Source organism: Solea solea, chromosome 1 (assembly GCF_958295425.1).
Source record: "Solea solea chromosome 1, fSolSol10.1, whole genome shotgun sequence".
NCBI classification, from domain to species: domain Eukaryota; kingdom Metazoa; phylum Chordata; class Actinopteri; order Pleuronectiformes; family Soleidae; genus Solea; species Solea solea.
The window spans coordinates 9,880,920-9,901,588 of record NC_081134.1 but is presented as its reverse complement, the minus strand read 5'-3'; the positions used below and the strand labels follow the sequence as shown (position 1 = coordinate 9,901,588).

General features: G+C 40.9%; 2 protein-coding genes across 5 annotated transcripts; both read left to right on the top strand.

Moving 5' to 3' along the window:
• Positions 1-1,775: 1,775 nt before the first annotated feature.
• LOC131465842 (phospholipid hydroperoxide glutathione peroxidase-like) lies at positions 1,776-6,428 on the top strand. The gene is made up of 7 exons (XM_058638822.1): positions 1,776-1,855; positions 3,476-3,570; positions 3,838-3,982; positions 4,077-4,228; positions 4,939-4,963; positions 5,070-5,129; positions 5,954-6,428. Exons 1-7 carry the CDS (start codon positions 1,787-1,789, stop codon positions 5,984-5,986), a joined length of 579 nt encoding a protein of 192 aa, XP_058494805.1. The 5' UTR covers positions 1,776-1,786; the 3' UTR covers positions 5,987-6,428.
• A 923-nt stretch (positions 6,429-7,351) lies between these two features.
• On the top strand, positions 7,352-20,452 carry LOC131465595 (phosphatidylinositol 4-phosphate 5-kinase type-1 gamma-like). Of its 4 annotated transcripts, none has more exons than XM_058638421.1 (18): positions 7,352-7,697; positions 11,405-11,433; positions 11,582-11,671; positions 11,783-11,913; positions 12,017-12,134; positions 13,572-13,724; positions 14,210-14,509; positions 14,766-14,974; positions 15,075-15,158; positions 15,344-15,392; positions 15,579-15,663; positions 15,775-15,939; positions 16,508-16,664; positions 16,771-16,839; positions 16,938-17,433; positions 18,389-18,463; positions 19,050-19,133; positions 19,225-20,452. In XM_058638421.1, exons 1-18 carry the CDS (start codon positions 7,604-7,606, stop codon positions 19,225-19,227), a joined length of 2,391 nt encoding a protein of 796 aa, XP_058494404.1. In that variant the 5' UTR covers positions 7,352-7,603; the 3' UTR covers positions 19,228-20,452. The 4 variants fall into 4 exon arrangements, with proteins under 4 accessions (XP_058494404.1, XP_058494430.1, XP_058494413.1 ...); XM_058638438.1 differs by lacking the exon at positions 7,352-7,697 and adding an exon at positions 10,239-11,122; XM_058638447.1 differs by lacking the exons at positions 18,389-18,463; positions 19,225-20,452 and adding an exon at positions 17,966-18,000.
• Positions 20,453-20,669: the final 217 nt, after the last annotated feature.

Below are 20,669 nucleotides of genomic sequence, written 5' to 3'. Positions count from 1 at the left end.
CCAATGAATATTCATTGGTCCAGGCTTTTGAGTTCCACAAGATAGGAAATACATTTTTTATTTCAACATGTTCATGAACAATATGAGACAAAATCTTCACTAACTCTTCTGCTATGTTAGAAGTCATTAATTAATTTGGACAAATAAAGGATTCCCCTTGTCTGTTCATGCTGTTTTGTTTTAGGGATGATTGAGTTGCAACATTAAGGTATCACTGACAACATTGTGCAAACATTTTCTGTGAAAATGATATATTACGTACACAGCCAGTACATTCAAATGTGCTTTATTTGCCTTGCAATTTTTAGTGTGTTTGGGTTGAGTATAACAACATGTTTAGACAGGAAATCAGACGTCATCAAGTAGTTAAACTTCATGATAAGTCTGCTGTGACTGAGGGAGCACCAACAATGAAAGAAGTGACTCGGCTGTTTCACACCAGTGATCAAACCTCTAGATTAAGAGTTTTAGTAGGTTTTTTTTTTTTTGACAGTTGCTACAGCCACAATAAGAATGGTGGGAAAAGGCCAGTTAACTGTTAACTGTCTTATTAACTTGAAAGGAGATTATAAGGTTTTATTAAACATTAAAAAAATGTTTTGAAAAACATGGAAAGACGTCACATATTTATGAAAACTGAAAATAAAGGTTAGTTAAACTGCGAAGTCCTTCAGTGGGCGGTGCCTACAGTGGTGAAGTTAGCTTTTGGTTCGTATATTGGGATCTCATAGGGACCATCAATAAACTCTTGTCCCCCATTGGCTTCAAATTGAAGCTAAATTGTATGACTATCCTAGGCCAAGAGGGCTTTTAATATTTCATGTAAATATTGTTATTTACTTATTATAAATGCATATTTCCATACCTTCAATAAAACATGACTTACTGACTTCAAATGAAAACCAAATTACTACTCTATACAAATAACCATTTTTATTAAAAACATAGGTGTGGATCCAATAAACAATTATTTTATTTTTTCTTTAATTTTTTTTTTTTTTTAAATAAGGATATTCATTTAAAGTTCCAATATGAAATAATGTACCACTTGTCATTGCGGTTGAACATGTATGTCAGAGCAAAACAAAAACAATCACAACAACGAATGCCAGTAAAAGCTATTACATCTATCCTATCTAATCACCAATTAAAACAGACATGTAACATAATTTCTGCATCAATTATTATTACAAGGAGACCAGGAAGAAAAGTGTTTGTGCTAAACCATTTTGGAGCCCTTATAAAGCTCTCTGTCACACAAAAAACAGACAAATATTAACCCTGGTCTAATCTCTCTCCTCATCTGAAGCATTTTTATCCTAAGAGCAAGTGGTCTTTGGACGTAAATCCAGAAAGCCGCCGTTAGTTGACCTCTTTGACCTACTTTATGCCACTTCCAATTGTATAAATAGTGCTACATTTGAGTGGAACTCAAAATCAAGACATACGCCTCATGTAAAGGACATCCTAACCTCTAAACCTTCAAAAAATTTAACAGTAAACAGGATGTGAATATGTCTCTTTTGCACTGGCTACCAAAACAGAGTACTCTACTATATATTCACATAGTTAAGATAGGTTTTGAAGAAAAACGTTGGATATTGCACGTATGCAGTTTGGAGTCAGTGGGTGACATGCTGCAAGCTATTGAAATAATTATAATTCGCCCCTGTTTCCAACTGGAATGTTTTGATGGTCCCTAAGTGAAAATCTAATCCCCATAGTCCAACCTAAACGTAACTTCATTTAGGACACGTGACAGCCGGCGTCATCATTTGTGTCCGCCATGCGGCTGTTGATAGTCAGAGCAGCGTTAGTAGGACTGGTGACGAGCAGAGGAATATTGAGAACCATGGTGAGTACACGCTGTCAAAATATACGTCTTCACGTTTACATTAGCTGTGGCCTTAATGTTATTGCATGTGCTGCTGTCTACGTGCTGTTACAAAGCGGACATTTGGACTCCATTCAAGATGTTTATTTATAAATGCAGTGCAGCGGCTAAATGTGTCCCCTATTTGTAGGGTGAAAAAAACTAATGCGCAATGTCAACATCTTTTAATTGTACAATGACTGGGTTTAATTAACGGTTCACTCCTCTTGCTAGATTGAATATCCGATGCTCACTAACTGAACTCATATCGCATTTTCCTGTTTCAGCAGCTTGACTGATATTATTCGCTTGTTGTACGTTGAGCTAACTTTGCTATCGGGTACCGCCTCCGATATCTGCTAAACTGCAGATTATGTATAAGTGAAAGGGTGTAACCGAATGTCAGACCTGCAGGGAAGGCACACTAATGATGTCAAACTGCCTCATGTTAATCCCTTGCTGTTAAGGCATTGGATTTAAGTGTGTTGTTATGTCTAGCTTTTGTATAGACACATACAAGCCAAATTGAATAACTTTTTAATCCAATGTGTGTAAAAGAACCAAAATGGGCCAAAGTGTATCAGAGTTTCACTTCCTTCCATTTGTCATGAGTCAAATGTATTTAATTCATGACTCAATTGGAATGTCAGTGCTTACAGCCTACTTTTGCACTGTCCAATTTAAATATAATCATAGCCACAACGAAAGTTAGATATATATACTACTCTATAATATATGCTACTCATCGCACTTATGTGTAGCACTTTATAGTTTGACTTGCTTACTTCTAGCTCTTGTTTGTACCCAAATGTTGAAATGCACTTATTGTAAGTCTGCTAAATGACATGTATTATACTCACCAGCTTGTTCTTTAGGTACACAATAATACCTGATGAAGTAACCAATGGTCTACTGTTGCTGCATATTTGCTTCTATGTTTCTGTATACATTGGTTCTGACAAGGGATTATTTGGGTCGCTGTTGTCTTTCTATAATTTTTAGTCAGTATGGTCATTCTCCTCTGACATCAACATGGTATTTTGTCAATATTTTCCCCTTTTTTAGACCGTTACCTGTAAACCCCGAGGGATGTTTGACTGTGAAAATGCCAGTAGATCAAAATTAACTCTTATAGAAACTGGTAGTATGGTGGCGCAGTGGTTAGTAGTGGTGGTTAGCACTGTTGCCTCACAGTAAGAAGGTGCTGGGTTCAATTCCTGGTCTGGGACCTTTCTGTGTGTAGTTTGCATGTTCTCCCCATGTCTGCGTGGGTTTCCCCTGGGCTCTCCAGTTTCCTCCCACCATCAAAACATGTTAGAATGTTAGTTACATTCGGTCCGGTTGGTCCCTTGTGGCGGCGCGCTCAGTCGCAGCGGCTCTTTGATCAACCCTCCATCTGACCTCGACATCTCGTTGTACAATACCAGTATGATGACAATAAAGTTGCTTTCCTTTCCAGTAGCTTGTGTCTCCCACACCTAAGATTGAGATTAGGTTTAACCTTTGGTTTGTTTTTGTGTACTTTAACCTCAACAGGTTATCTCCAATGGTCTTATTCAATCACACACACTCACCTTTTATGCAATGTTCATTTTTATGCAGTGTGCTCAGGCGGTAGACTGGCAGAGTGCCAAGTCCATCTACGAGTTCTCCGCCAAAGATATTGATGGAAATGAAGTGTCCCTTGAGAAATACAGGTAATGTGTGACCTCAATTACCCTAATGATTTCACAAACTCTAAGGATGCAGCGATTTAATATCTTTTTGTTTTTTTACATTTGTTAAACACACAGTTGTCATATGCCCAGGTTCTACTTCTAGCTCTTGTTTGTACCCAAATGTTGAAATGTACTTATTGTAAGTCGCTTTGGATAAAAGCGTCTGCTAAATGACATGTGATGTAATGTAATGTAATACTTTCTCTGTCTAACTTCCTGTTTATTCCGTTTTTTCCCCCCCGTCAGAGGAAACGTATGCATCATTGTAAATGTAGCCTCTAAATGAGGAAAGACCAAAGTGAACTACACTCAGCTAGCGAGAATGCACGCCTCCTATGCTGATGAGGGTTTACGTATCCTGGGCTTCCCATGCAACCAGTTTGGAGGACAGGTAAATGCTATGATAGATGAATGTCATTTATCAATGAATCCTCTTAACATCATTGAGTTCAGTCTGTCTGTCTGTCTGTCTGTCTGTCTTGCAGGAGCCTGGTACTGAGGCAGAGATCAAAGAGTTTGCTAAAGGTTACAATGCCGAGTTTGATCTCTTCAGTAAGATTGAGGTGAACGGAGACGGCGCTCACCCTCTGTGGCAGTGGATGAAAGCACAGCCGAAAGGCAAGGGGATGTTTGGAAAGTGAGTTATTGTCCTTTTACCATGAAGTCAACACATTTGTATTCATTATCAGTTTTCAATCTCATGTTGGGGGTCAGCAAAATCATGTCTGAGCTAGTCCTACCTGAAACTGGTTTGGGTATTGCAAAATAGATTGCAACATACCCAGAAATTCTGCATCTATAAGTACAGTCACAACTCATTTCATTAGGCACATTTGATTTTGATGGTGAGAAAAATTGTGCGACTAAATGGTCTTATTTGTATATTATTTGCATAGGCCTGTGGTAGTTGGGTGGGGCTGCGAATCGCCAGAGACGCCACAATATGATATTATCACAATATTATTGCAAAATACTGAATCACAACAGCTCTAATCAGAAAGAGCACACTGGCATCTAGTGGACTGAAATGTCAAAATGTGATGTTTATTTGTAACATCAGTAAAAAAAAAAAAAAGATATTATATGCTTAAAAACAAATCAGTACTTACAGTCCTGCCACTTTTTTAGAATGTTGAGGTATTATTGTGCCTATGTATGCCTTTTTCTGGGAATCCAGCATTTGAACTGACTTCCTAAAAAGTTTCACTAGAACAAGTATATTCTGCTGGAGGACTTGATGCAGCAGTTACTCTTCAGATGATGAATCATTTTCAATCTTGCTGCTTATCGTTTGTGTAACAGTTGAATTTTCAATCATTTATTTCCTTTCCTCCTTCGCCATCACAGTGCCATCAAATGGAACTTCACAAAGGTAAACTACCGCATAGTTGAAAGTTAATTTTTGTTTAAATTTCTCAGTATATTTCTTATGTAAATAAATATGTGTGCTAATATTGGAATGTCTTGTTTCTCGATAGTTTCTCATAAATAAAGAAGGACAAGTGGTGAAGCGATATGGTCCAACAGATGATCCCACTGTAAGTAGTATTCCCTGCTCTTTGTTGAATTGGGTGTTTTACTTGTTAGGGGTTTGTGGGTATGTGTATTCATCCTGTACCGTCACGACTTTGGTGCATGACGCCATACAGTGAATGCATTGGACTGTGACTGAGTGGGTATACCAGTACCCACAATTGAGACCAGGGGGCAGTAATGCCGTGTGCCAACCTCTGTTACACAACAAATGCAGGAGGAAAGTCCTCACAACACATCATGCTATCATAGTGAGTTCAGTTGACGCATGAGAGAAATAAAATAAGAAAATCATTATTGTATATCACGCAAGGAAAGCATTTTTGCTGGTAATGTGTTATGCTGAAATGTCTCCACCTCCACTGAGAGAAAAATTGAGAGACCTTTTGAGGTGTTTTCATTATTGTATCACATCGATTTATATGATTTCAAGCCCAAATTGAAGCTCTTAAGCTCTGATAGCATCTGTGGGCATCGTACACACACACACTGCAGCTCTCTGACACACAGATATGTAAAAAAGATAATGATAATATCTTTTAAATTGGTCACACGTTCATTGTGACCTCATCATGAAATTGGGAGTGTAGTCATAATACTCTTGCAGATATCTGTATCAACAATACATGTTAATGTAGTGTGCAGGTGTACATTTTCAGACAAACACATTACAGTTTGGGCCATTTTGTTGCATTTTTTTCCTCGTTGTATGACCCATCGACAAAATAAGGCATTGAAAAAAGTGTCTCTATCTGTCCACGTTTCTTTAGTAGATGCCATTCATTATGTATCATCTCTTAGTGAAATCTTTATTTGTTTGTCTTTGCAGGTGGTGGAGAAGGACCTGCCCACGTATATGTAACACAGCTATGATATTTTTGGTCTCCTGACCTCTCCTATGGATGTCAGGGTGTTGGTGTTTGTGAGTCTCTGGACCAGTGACGGCCTGTCCGTAAACCCACCTCTGGGCGGGGCAGGCCTGATGATTTCCTGCGTGCAACTAAACCCCAGAGCCCCACCCACATCAAATCCTACAAGTCCATATGAGAGGACATTTCACCAGTTATTCAAAGTAGAGGTGCTTCAAATTTGACTTCAGCCTGAAACTAGTCATTCCAATACAATTTCCTTTCTGAATGTGATGTGTAGTTTTAAGTTCATGCATGTGTCGGTGTAAGCACACTTAGGATGCCATACATTTCACACATTTCTGAAAGACTGCTGATAATATTGTTTGCACTTAATTTATGAAAGGATCATGTAACATGCATAATTTATCAAAATAAATGCTGTTAAATGTTTAACTGATGGCTTGTTACTTATTTGAATATACATGTTCTGGAATATATATATCTATATATATATAAATAAATAAATAATAATTCAAGGTTGTATGTTGCGGTTTGAACTACATTGAGATTTAGGGTTAGTTTCAACTATGTGGTATATGTTTCAATATTTGCTCAAAAACTAGTAATCCCAGGCAGAAGTTATTATTCTGCCTGGGCTCTGTCAAACGATACTATCAGGCCTAACTGTGGGAGCATTTGTGTGTATACAGGACACATGTTTAGCCATCCAACCAGTTTGCAGCTGTCTTGCTTTACGAGAGCGGTGTTGCCACTGCCAAACTTGTATATTGTAGCATATAAAACGAAGTCAAAGCAGTTGCATGCAGCCGTGCTATGATGACTCAGCCCGTTGAGGAGGTACTATAGTAATGGAAAACCATACCAAACTGTAGAGTTGTGCCGAGGCAAGGCTTGCTGGGACTGAATCGTGGAAAAGTGCCAAAATAGATCTCCAGAGTTCTGTGGTTTATTTCAAGGTAGGCCAATCCATGCCAGTATTTTGTTGTTGTTGTTTTTTGGTGTTTTTATTAACAGCTTGTTTTCTTTTTGTATAGTTATTAAATTTCATAAATGCAACAAAATATAATTAATTTATACGTGTAGTTTATCTATATACATTTCATAAAATCATTTTATGGAACAAATAGACCCTGATTGTAGAGGTTGTGGCCTACAGTCGAAATTTAGTTATTTAGATTTAAAAAGAGTCAAAATGTATTTACCATTATTTTTAATTAACATGTTGATATCTGCAATGCTGAGTCTGGATGTTCGAATTTAATGTAACAACATTTGGAAAAGACCTTCCCTACATTAACTGTGTGTACGATAAGCGCTGACACGTCACAGGACGACGCTGGAGAGTAGAGGCACGCGCATCACAGGTGACGCAGAGCAGCGGCAGAGACGATCATCAGCGCCGGCGGCTGCTGCTCACCGAGGCGAAACGAACAGCCGCGCAGCGTCGTGCAGTCACAGCATGTAGTCATTGATTAGTGCACTCGGTTTATCGATGGCAGGATTTATGACGGACACTGTGGAAGCGCGCGCCGCCGCTGCATCTGCTTCTCTTTGAGGAAAGACCGCCGGTTGCCCGCGCGTCGTCGCGAGGAAGAAGCGTCCGGGAGATGGAGGAGAGGACTGCGGAAACCGGGGATGAGGGGACAGCGAGCGCGGCTCTGGCTGCCGGCCTCACCATCCAGCTCGACCAGGGAGACTCCGGTGAGTATATGTCTTTCCAGTGACAGAGGGACTCGTCCCTAAATGGCAACCCATCATTCAAAACAAGTGACAGGATTGCAACAATTAACCGATTAATCGACAATGTTATGTAAAAAAATAATAATAATATATGATTAGTCAGTTTGAGATTTTTTTTATGGTTTCAGCAAATATAATATATAAATATAATCTTTTCTAGTGTCTTTGGTGTGGAGAAGGAAAAAAAATAATAACAGGTCATTTAAGGAGCTGAAAAATGAAAGGAGTAGGGTTATGGTTTCTTTTCTCTTTTTGGCATTTAATTGACCAAACAATCGATTAATCCAGAAAATAAGACACATATTAATCATTCACATACAATAGTTGCAGCCCTGCCAGTGAGAGGATTTTGGACATCATTCTAACATACAGCATAATGTGTGAATTTAGCCCAGCGCACAGATAATAACTACATTATGTCACTTAGTAACAGGAACCTAAGCTGTGGAAATGAATAATCGATTGCTAGGTTAGATAACAGTGTCAAGTCACTGCTTGCTGCTCTGCTGCTAATGGTGTCAGTGGTTTGCTGCAGGCTGGCACAAACACAGGTTGTGCCAAAACATAATGTGATCACGCTCACTCTCACGTGAGTGAACCGATGAATGCATTTGACCTGACTGAGCTGTTTGCATGTCGAGATGATGACATTTTTATTCTTCTCCTTTGTGTCCATAATTCTTCTTTCGTCTCTCACTCTTCCTCGTCCTCGCTAAATCTGGAGAGTGCCTTTACATAATCTGATGTGGAATTATAGCATAAACCGCACTCTAATCCCCTCATGTAGATCAATTCCAAGCATGGATGTTTATGCCGTGGCTGTAAATACTACACAATATGCAGTATGAGGTTTATGATATAATGTGCAGAGACAGTGTGGGAAGTGGGGAAGAAAAACAAAGTGCCAGTTCTCCTCCTATCCAGATGAGGCGTGCATGTCTGTGGGTATCACTAAATCATTAGATTGTGACATTTTGAAGATGTCAGTGATGTTCACGACATCAGTTTAACTTGTATATTTAGATTATCCTAAACATTTCCAGCATTGATTTAAACTTGAAGCGCACAGTCTGTTTTTTTCACTAAGCAAACATTAGTGAAAAAGATATTGTTTCTTTTAAATAAAACCTCTATCGACACTAGCAACACACTAGGCCGGGCCTATTCAAGACAGACATATCCAGGCATATCCAGTGCATAGAAATTATAAAAGTACTGTACCTGAGCGGAATCTGGGGAACTAGCAATAATGTTTTTCACTTTGAAATAAAAATAGTTTGGTCAGTCTGTCCTCAAAGGTGCACAGTAGTAGCTGTCACTAGTTTCTCTTTAAAATGAACAAGAAAATAGCTTGTGAGCATCATATGCTCGTGTCAACGTGCATTTAAGAGAATACAAAAGAGCTCTATCAATGCTGGCAAACCTATCATGCTACAACAACAAGTTGTCTTTACATGTGCTTGTTCACTCACACGTTTTTTATACAGATGGTTATTATTTAATCCACCTCAGGGCATGGAAACATACACCTGAGTTTAGTGTTGCATTAAAGTCACAGCGAGAGAGAGAGAGAGAGAGAGAAAGAAAGATCTAATCCTTCTAAACACGCAGGCCTTCCGACAAATATCTGTCAGTATTAAAGCTTTTGGGGATTTTTGTGCAGTGCAGGAATGAGACACGAGAGCTGAACACTGCCATAGTGAGAGACATGGAGAGAGTCGCGTGGAGCTCACGGACTTAATCAACTTATTTGAAAGGGTTTGAATGTAACAGATATTTGTTTATGTGTGGACGTTACACATGACATTTTATTATAAGTACACCCACTTTTTGTGTTGCATACAGTAAAAACACACTGACACACATACAGTACGTTATTGATCAAAATAAAAATGCCACCGTACGTTTGTCCTGTTAGTTCCCTGCAGCCCCAGTGGCACTTTATACAGACGTGACCCTAATCCCACAAAGACTCTGTGTTTGTGTGTGTGTGTGTGTGTGTGTGTGTGTGCGTGTGCAGCTCAGGATACACCTTCCCAATGTTCAGTCGTGCAGACTTTGATGCAGCATTACTCAGGTAACAGGTGTGAGTAGATGTGTGTGGTACAAAGAAACCTGAAAGATTCCTCTTCATTGTCTTTGTTAATATTTTAGCCACTGTAGCACTGTAGCATGGATCTACTGTATGCCTGTGTTAAGTTTATGTATCGATCAGCCGGATGAACACTGAACCACATATGTCAACCACTACTGCATTGATTGGCGATGCTGTTTCTTTGCATCTAGCATCAGGTTAACGTTTGAATTTGTCGAGTCATTTGGTTCATGACCCCAGTAGCTGCAAAACTCATGACATGCCCTTCAGCCTCTTTGACCCCAATACTGTATATATATTATTTATTTATTTTTATTGACCTTGTTTCTATGTTTTTATTGTTTTTTTGTATTGCTTTTAGTTTGTATTGTTTCATATGCTGTCTGTTTTATGTACTTATGCGATGTACAGCACTTTGGTCGCCTCAGTTGTTTTTAAATGTGCTATAGAAATAAATTTGCTTTGGATTGGAACCACACAGAGACACATAGCCTAGATAGAGACTAATTAGGCCTACAAATAGCAATCATATATCAATATCGTGATTATTTTCTTGATTAATCACTGAAAATAGTGATCAGTGTTTTCCAAACCTGGAATGGCATCTTTAAATCTTTTAAATATTCACTTATTCAGTTCAGTGTCACAGAGGTGCAGAAAGAAAGAAAATCTCACTGAAATCATCAGAGAAATTGTTTTAATTAAAAAAAAATAACTCCCCAAAATAGTTGGTGATGGATTTGGTTGTCGCTGGATGTTTTCATACACAATTCTTATTATGTCATGTCTCTGTGACAGCCCCATATGCTTCGTTGTGTGTGTTGTGCGCTTTAACATGGCTTAAGGATTCATTATCCCTTCTCTGCCAGCAGCACTTAACCCTAAACTAACCCTTAATCTTCACCTCGATGCTGAAATTCAGCATCATGATGCAAACCAAGTTTTTAGTATACTGCGTGGTTTTGTTTCATCTCCCGTTCACTTCCTCTGTTCTGTCACACTCGTCCTCTGCAGGGCGCACACGCACATGCAAACACAGTCGAGTTGTGTCCTTCATGTCAGACGGAAGGATTCTTCCTAATCCTTCCGTCTGATTGGTTAGGGATGTGATCTGGAAACGTCAGCCAATGGCAACAATCAGATTATGGAGGAAGTCAATCCAATAGTGTTTTTAACCTCTCAGTACAAATCTGACTGGTACTGGGAAATTATACTCTTCTGTTGTCTGAAAATGGAATGTCAGACTTTGTTGTAGCCGGGATCTGGTTTTCCTTTTTGGATTAGCACGCCGGTAGGCATCGGAGGCATCGGAATTTTAGCTGCTTTGTAAATGTCTTAACATGTTTACTTTTGTCTAGTGTTTCTATGCGTGTTTTCAATCTAATTTTGTAAAGTAAAAATAAAAATAAATAACAAGGACCAAGGTTGATGTAGTCGATTTCTATTGCTGAATTAGTTGCACAATTTATCTGAGCTGTATTAGTAGCCGCTCTGTAGTTTTTCTATATCATTAATTGTGCTAAATCATAAGAAATCTTTTTCCACTCTTAAATCTCTTTGTTTCTGTCCACAGATTCAACCAAGAAGTCTCAGACAACAGAGGTGAGGGGAGGGGGCTTTACAGCAGCCATGCACCACGTCTCACGTGTTTGTCTTATTTTCCTTGTCGCTCTTTCGTATCTGTTTCTTTAATCACTGAATATGACCTCCGATCACACACACGACACATGCGGTGCTTTCCTTGTGACAGATGCCGTCCCCATTTGGACTGGGCGCCGCTCATGAGAAGAAGATTGGCCACAGGAGGATTGATGCCTCTGGAGAGACAACATACAAGAAGGTAACACTCTTCTTCCTCGCTTTTTTTCCCTCGGTGTATTTGGTGTCACGATTTCTTCATGTACAGTACCTTCCTCCCACACCTCTGTTGTTCTCTGTTCTCCACCTCCAGACAACCTCCTCTGCCTTGAAAGGAGCCATCCAGCTGGGTATTGGCTACACGGTTGGCAACCTCAGCTCCAAGCCTGAGAGAGATGTGCTGATGCAAGACTTCTATGTGGTTGAAAGCATCTTCTTCCCCAAGTGCGTTTGCATGCGTGTGTTTTGTTATTATGAGCACATGCGTGTGGGTAGTATCTTATACAATATCTCAGCTTTTTTTGACTCTTCGTGATGCTCCACACAGTGAAGGCAGCAACCTCACACCGGCCCACCACTTCCCAGACTTCAGGTTTAAAACCTACGCTCCTGTGGCCTTCCGCTATTTCAGGGAGCTGTTTGGAATTCGACCTGACGACTACCTGGTGGGATCTTTGTTTTTCTCTGATGACGTGATGATGATGATGATGATGAATGTCTGTGCTGTTTCCTGTTATATGCAGCATATTATTTGTGGTGAAGTCGCGTTACATTACGTTATCATTCCCTTAATTTGTCTGACATGAGCAGAAATTGTGTGTTACATTTACAAAAACAGCATGCTCCCACATGCATAAAAACAAACCCTCACATATACTGCATCACATGAACGTACTCACATGTACTCACTCAGCTGCATGTTTAAGCTCACACTACCTGTGCCAGAAGATTAGCAGACTAAAGCTGTCTTTTTTAAAGGGGTGGAGTGCCAATGCTCTAATGGCATTGCCTCAACTAAACCAATAGAATGACTTGATTGGACAAATGAGCAGTAGACGGTGGTCACATTCACGTCCACAAATCTCTTAAATGTCCGGTGTAATTCTAGAAACACCACTGATGTTGGACTGTTGGGCTGCTGTGTTGTTCACTTTAGTTAAACATATAAGTCTGGACTTTTTTGCTTATTTTAACCATAAAAGGGCCAGAAAATGTCCAGTGAGTAAGTGCTTTTGCCCATTTTTCCAGAATAACGTTCAATATCTGGCAGTTATTTACAATTCACTGCACGATAAAATGGTGCATTAACTATTAGAATTATCAATTATGAAGAAAAACAAAAGTTTTTATTTAGAAAAACACGAACACCACGTTTGTTGTTTTTTTTTGAACAGCATGAAACATGTTTAGAATAACATTTGTTTCAGTTTCTGTCGCAATGTCCAAAAACAGGTCAAAAAATAGAAACTGTATAGGCGTTTTTCTAACTCTCCCCTCTCTGGCGATAAAGTCTGCGATACGATCGGTGTTAAAGGGTTAATAAACATTAAAATGTAAATATGCCAGGTTATAGCCTGAGGCTAATGTCCGCCTGTAGGCCCTTGGCAGGTCGATTGGGATGAAAATACCTTCAGGTAAACAAACACATAGGAACATGAGAGCTCACAAAAATACAAAAGTTACACACACTAACTTACTATACATGTACAGTACATACATACAGATACACTTAAATACAAAAAGACAGCTTTTAATATAGTGCCAGGGACATTGGATGGTAGTAAAGTGCTAATGTTTATTGTACATGTTATAGGGGATATAAAGTTGCATAATAGCTTGGTTGCACAAAGCCTCTTCAAACATTGCACTTGAAAGTCTTATCACAATTATGTTGACTATTTGAACGTTATGCTGCGTCCAATAAGAGCATTGCATGTCTGCAGGCTCATCCAAGTGTTGAAATTGAAATGAATATGAAATTACAAACGGAGCATTTCTTCAAAACAAGAAAGGCGAGCTTGACAGCTTTTATATTCAGACTCAAACAAAGATCTGACTAATTCTAACCTGCGTTCGTTTCTCCGTGTTCCCGCTCTGTCTAGTATTCTCTGTGTAACGAGGCACTTATCGAGTTGACCAATCCAGGAGCAAGTGGCTCCATATTCTACGTTACCCGTGACGACGAGTTCATCGTCAAAACTGTGCAGCACAAGGAAGCTGAGTTTCTACAGAAATTACTCCCTGGATACTATATGGTAAGAGAGCAACTTCCATGAGTGTGATATTATCATTTTTATTCTCCGCTTTTTATCCGTTGCCTAGTCTGTTTTAAATGTTGTCCTTTGTCTGCCTGTTGGAAATGTGTGATTACAGCCGACTGCACCGTGTATGTCTACTAAAATATCAGTATGCACTTGGAGGATTAAGGGAAATTGAAACATTTTCCACATGCTCTTGAGCACGCATTCTTAAGAGCAGCGCAGCAGCTGAAACTTGAACTCGTCTTGATCCTCTTTATCCTACCTCTTGGTGTTTGGTGACGCCACCAGGCCGCCTTCTTATACATAAGAGCCGAGAGGTTGCACCCGATAAAGACAGGGGCTAAGTTCTCCATAATAGGTTAAGCGTGCACACTGCAGCCACTGTGGGTGGGGTCACGCTGTCAGGCAGGTGCATGTGTTATTCCCAGATAATCCTTATTTCTTTTTGCTCTTTGTCCGCTGCACCAACCCTTTTCCAGAACTTGAACCAGAACCCCCGAACCTTGCTGCCAAAATTCTTTGGCCTCTACTGCGTCCAGAGTGGAGGAAAGAACATCAGGGTCGTTGTGATGAACAATATCTTGCCACGCTCGGTGCGCATGCACCTCAAGTTCGACCTGAAGGGCTCCACGTACAAGAGGAGAGCGTCCAAGAAGGAAAGAGAGAAGTCCAAACCCACCTTTAAAGACTTGGACTTTATGAGCGACGTCCCTGAAGGCCTGATTTTGGACCAGGACACGTACAGTGCTCTGGTGAAAACACTGCAGAGAGACTGTTTGGTGAGAAAAAAGCCGAACGATGAACAGAAGAAATGATTTTAGTCTATTTTAGAGCACAAATATCCACCCTGGCGTTACTATTTTAACTATTTTTAGTAGTTGAATATATGTGTCTGCTTTTCAACATTAAAAGCAGGTGGTCGCTTTCAAATCACTTAAAAAAAAAAAATTCATAATTATCATAAATTCTAAATCTTGGAAGCTTCAGGGATGTTCTGAAATGTCCCTGTGTGTGTGTGTGTGTGTGTCATTTCAGGTTCTGGAGAGTTTTAAGATCATGGACTACAGTTTGCTGCTTGGAGTCCACAACAAAACCCAAGCAGAAAGAGAATATCAGTCCCAGGGTTCACCTGCAGGCGGCGGGGATGAAAAGAGGCCTGCAGCCCAGAGAGCTCTGTATTCCACCGCTATGGAGTCTATACAGGGAAGCTCCACCTGCAGAGACACGCTTGACCACGATGACTCGTGAGTCAGTAGTAGTACACAGTAGTATATGCAGTTACAGCCAAACACCCTCCTAAATGTCACACAGGACCTTAAAAATGTTTTCTTTTCCATCCCGCAGCATGGGTGGTATTCCAGCTGTGAGCAGTAAGGGAGAGCGCCTCCTGCTGTTCATCGGGATTATTGATATTCTGCAGTCCTACAGGTAAGAAAAGTGGAAACTAGTGTTTAAAGATGTGGAACAGTTTGAAAGAAAAAGAGAAATGAAGGATATGAACTGCAACGTTGTCCTTTTGAGAGTGTCCCTCGTCTCTGATCCAGCCTGCAGTTACCATGTGACCTCTATAAGTCTGTGAATCAACTAAATAATTGAATTGTCTTGTCTGACAGACTGAGTAAGAAACTGGAGCACTCTTGGAAATCTCTTATCCATGATGGGGTGAGTTGCTCTCACGCAATCGTTGTGCAGTGATCTGCAAAGCAAATCTCAGTAAGCTCAGTCATTAGATTTCTTGTCACTATACCTTTTTATGTCATCGTTACCGTGACTTCAGCTTTTGGTAGGAAGTGCACCGTGCACAGTGAAACTGCTTTTTTGGTGACTGCTGCCTCTCCATGCTCACAGGACACAGTGTCCGTTCACAGGCCTGGTTTCTACGCTGAGAGGTTCTACAAATTCTGTAGCGCCATTGTGTTCAAGAAGAGCAGCTGTGAGTGTGCAAGTGTGCATTAAACACAATACTCTGTTCCCTTGACGACATCGGTGGCAACAAGCCATCGTTTCGTACTTACTCTGACTTCTGTGTCCCCTGCTTTCATAGCACTGCGATCCTCTCCGTCTAAGAGGGGCAGAGGGGCTCTGTCCATGTCCAAGTCCGGCGCTGGACCCAGTTCATCTGGACAACGACCCTCACTGAGTGAAGAGATGCAGGAAAACTTGGAGAACCTACGAGGAGCTCGCGGCTTCCCCACACTGGAGGAAAATGGTAGGACTTCTTTTCATCTTCTAGTAGCTCAGTAACGTCAAGGGTTAAAGTGCGATGCTTTAACACCTGAATTTGTTAGTCTGGGATTATTTGAACTCTGTGGTTCTAACTCTTGTAAATTAGTGAGGAAACATCCATGCAACACGTTCAATTAGGGAACTGTAGGCACATTTGAAACAAATTGAGACTAGATAGAGAAAGAGAGGCTGTACATTATGATTTGTTTTATACATGCAGCAAAATGAGAACAAATAATGCCATCGTTATATTATTATGTACAGAAGGTACAGTTTAATAATATTAATAAAAAGAGAAAACCTGTCTGATGTAGGGTCATTTAAATAAAGCGTGTAGCTTACTTAAATTAAGATAAACAATGTGTGTACTGCTACCTGTACTGAAAGTAGTACATCTGCAGTAACTGAGGTACAGTACAGTGTGGACTAATGTGGTTTGTATTCATATTTGAGGTATTCTTGTGCTTCTTTCTGTGTCTTTCTGTGGGTTCTATTATTTATCTGTTTCTGTGCTTGTGACTCGTGCGTTCTAATTCAATGACACCACTCAGGGAGAGACCCACCCTGCACTCCTCCTTCATTTGAAGATGCCACCACGGCGTCTATTGCCACCACGCTTTCTTCGAACAACTCCTTACCCACCACCCCCTTCGATACACCAGAGCACCCGCGCTTCAGGAGACAGATGAATTCCCCAAATGTGGTCAGGTGAGAACACGTTTATGAAGCCCCAGTGTCTTTCCTCATGGGTTCTGTATTCTGTCCAAAGAAACACGCCAGCGTGATTCCCCGTGCCCTGTGTTTTCTCATGTAGGTCACAAAAAGAGATAGTTGAGGTGCATGAGGAAAAGCAGGACACCATAACAGTGGAGGTGGAACTAAGGTGCACACGTATGCAAAATGAAAATGTTAGGAGAGCTGCCTATGGAACAGTATTTTAATGCTGGTTTGGTGTTTGACTGCTTGTCCCGTTTCTCACAGCGAAATCCCCAAGAGCACGGAGCTCACACAGATAACAGAGATGACCTCTCCTGATCATCAGCCCCTTAGTCCGTCCTCAGCCTACTCCTCCTCCACCCTCCCTCCTTCCTTTGTTCCTTCCTCCTCCGCTGCCGCATCAGCCGCGAGGTCATCGTCCACACGTTCGCCGTCCATCTGTCCGTCCACCAAACCGCTCACCTCTCCCACAGCTGCTCGGCCTCCCGCGCAGTCTCAGACAACTGCCGAAATCACACTTCCCACCTCGGCGAACGCTTCCACGCTCCCTCCCGCCTCAGCGTTTACTCCCATCTGCCCTGACTCTCCTCGTGCCTCCTCCCACAGCTCCTCTCGCCACGTCCCGCTCACACCTCCCTCCTCTGCTTCTCCGAGCTCCCAGGCTCCTCAGCAGGCCCCACGCCCGTCGTGCAATCAGCTGTCTTTGTCCAGCAGCCACAACTCATTGGAAGGAGAGGTGCAAGTGTCTGACATCTACTTTGTAAGTGCTTGTTTTTTTTGGTTTTTTTTGACTTAATGAACAACTTTCAAAGACGCGAAACAAACTGCGGGACGGGACGTTTAAATATATGCAAATGTAAACTACGTTGGAAACATTTTCAAATGAGTTCACACAATGCTGATGAAGCTCCACACAACTCTGTCTCTGTGTTTCTCAGTACAGCGGTGTTTAGATGTTGCGTCGTGCGGTGATTAGTTTCATGTCAAGACCGTAGCAAAAACAACTCGGTTTGAATGGAGGTTTATGGAAAATGAGCAAAACACGATGTCTTTTTCACAAAGTTATGTTCTCGTTTAGTGGAAAATAGACAATAACGAACGAACGATGGCACATGTGAGTCTGAGCCATCACAGCTGTGTGTTTAGGTGTTTTATGTTTAATTGTTTAATTATAACATAAACAACACAAATAATCATCTAAAGTTACTCACTGCATTTTCAAATATCATACCAGGAAAGTAAAAGATATTCTTCTTCCTCTGTCTTTCTTTGATCCGCTGGGTTTCTTACAGCGGGCCAGTCAGGACAGCGTGGTAGAGTTATGATGGTGAGGGGACAGGGGTGTGTTTCGAGGTGTGCACGCACTACGGGGTTGCTGTCAATAATGCTTTTTATCTCCAGCACCTGGCTGCCCCCCCCCCCTCCCCATTCATAGTTCATGCACCAGTGAAACACTGAGGTTGTCTTTCTTTTGCAGCATGATGTATTTATTGTCTTGTGTATGACTTTAGGCTAATGGCTCTACATTATCGCATTCATGTTCCATTTTCATTGTCGTCTCACTCCAGCTAATGACTGCTTCCCACCATTCTGTAAATTTCTCCTTTGTTGTAACTCACGTCCCTTTATTTTCCTGTCAACACATTCTGTACATCTCTCTCTCTGTGCGTGCGTGCGTATGTGTGTGTATGTGTGTGTGTGTGTCCATCTATCAGTATGCAGATGGCAGATATTGGGTGTACTCTCCAGTTCTTGGTCGCCGTAAGCTAAACTCTAGCTCAAGTTACAATGTAAGTCGCCACCAGAGTAGTTGTTCTCATATTCAGTGGCATTGTGGGTAACTGTTCCACCCCTTCAGGATCTTCTGAGTGTATTCTGTAAGGAGCTGTGTGCATTTAAAGGTAGCATGCATCTGTAATACATTTCTGCTGAACAGTTACCTGCCATGCCTTATGTTCCCTCTTCTCGAGTTCACTAGCAGCCAGGTAGCACAGTTGAGCACAGTTGAGCACAGTTCATTCAGAGCTCATGAATGAAATTGTCCGTTTATTAAAGCTGCACTTGGCACTGATTTGAAGCATCTGTAGACCTGGATGTGAAAAGTTCAATATTTCCTTTTTTTTATTGTCAAAAACGGATCAGGACTGTGTGTCTTGAATGATAATGAGACAAACCTTAATGTCTAGTTTCACCCGTTGAGTTTTCTCTTTAAATTCGTACACTGTATAAACTCACTGTATGCAGCTCAGACATAAAACAGTACAGTTCAGCTATAATTAACTCTGTGTCTTCATGCTGAAATCCCCCCAAAAGTCACCTCCCTCCTCTCCCCCTTCTTTCTTGTTGTTGCTGCCCTCTGCTGGATGACCATGGAAGACTCAGGAGGACCGGAGCTGGGTGTACTCTCCTCTGCACTACAGCTCAGAGTCCAGACGGGGCTCCGATGGGGAGAGCGAGACAGTAAGTTCAGTGAAGGCACAGAACGGCGATGCGTTGATGTGTTTGTGTGCGTCCCCCGTGGTAATCTTGTGTGTCTTTAATTCTCCCTCAGTAACTCGCAGTGGAGGTGGCAGTGATGGAGGAAGCCAGAGGTTGTCTCCACATACACAAAGCTGTGAAGTTTTAATAATCAATTTCTGCTCAAGCTCCATGTGTGTGGAAGCTCACCTTGAAGACTGTGACACACTAAATGGAGGGCAAACCTACTGTGTGTAATGACAAACCATCATCATCAAAAATCATTATGCAAACAAATAGTAAATCGTAAACCGTGAAGTTCATGGACAATCTGACTCATATCGAGTGGAGGAATAAACTGTGAGCGTTTGTACTGTCCATGAGTCACTGTGCACGGGGCCAGCTCTGGCTATGCAATACAAACATACATAGAGACATACGGTGCGTGATGTGAATTCCTCCTCTTCCAGATCAACGCAAACGTTTATTTTCATTAAGGAAATGTCAAGGCTGTATATGATGATATTTTTAGCACCTTACCGATCTATATATGTGGCTGAAGTCTTTTGAAATCGTATACGTGTTTTATTTTTGTCGTCAGTGTGAAGAAAAAAAAAACCCCACCCACTCAAAAACAGTTAATGTTCTGTGTTGCTGTGTTTTGTTCCAGTGGTGTTTGGTGATCCACCCAAAATACTTTGGTCTGACTGTGAATGCTTGTGTTCAAAATGCCTTATTGACAAACTCATTTTTTTGATATTTCAGTCACAACAAAACAACACAAATACGAACAAAATAAGTCAAAAAAAATATGCAGAGAATTATATTGTGCATAAATACCAAAACAAAATACACAACAGCCATGCATTTACACCCTTTTCAGGTCTTGAACAAAGACATCGAAAATAGGGCAAAAGGAAGGAAAAATATATGAAATTATGATTATTGTTTTTTGTAAAAAAATGTAGAACTGTGTGTGTTCAAGCACATGCATGCGCGTCTCGTCTGTGCCCTTGTGTCTCTGTGTGCATGTGTTTGCATGCATACTACGAGAGTGCAAGTTCAAGTGAGGTTTTTGTTTTTGTCAAACTTCCACCGTGTCTGAAGCAGCTATGAGCATGTTGGCTGTGTGAGAAATGTCAAACATGCTGTACTCCTGCTGGTCTTTGACGACACTGAGTTTATCATGATGATATCTTACCAAATGAGACCAACTGAAAACAACATGGCTAAGCACTGCTGGAACTTGTTATGGCATCATTTCAGTTTGCTGAAGCTGCCTGTTTGCAGACTACAGTATTCGACGAGGATCACTGTGTAAAAGGAATTAAACATTATATTGTGTAAAAAAAAAACAAAAAAACATTTTACTGTTGTTTTTTTTCCTAACGACAAAGCAGTCGCAAATGTAAGTGTAAAATCCGGCCACCAGATGGCACCACAGTATCGCAGATGTCACGGCTCTTAGTGCTGCCTCATCTTGACTAGGATCTAATTTAGTATTTTGGACTACATGAACACTCCAAACTGTGAGTTGCA

Bases quoted from the DNA above. Each gene is read 5' to 3' on its own strand.
- LOC131465595 (XM_058638421.1), top strand. From the start codon at position 7,604: ATGGAGGAGAGGACTGCGGAAACCGGGGATGAGGGGACAGCGAGCGCG. The intron at 13,725-14,209 runs GTAAGAGAGCAA...ACCCTTTTCCAG, and splicing joins TACTCCCTGGATACTATATG to AACTTGAACCAGAACCCCCG. The intron at 15,393-15,578 runs GTGAGTTGCTCT...CCATGCTCACAG, and splicing joins AATCTCTTATCCATGATGGG to GACACAGTGTCCGTTCACAG.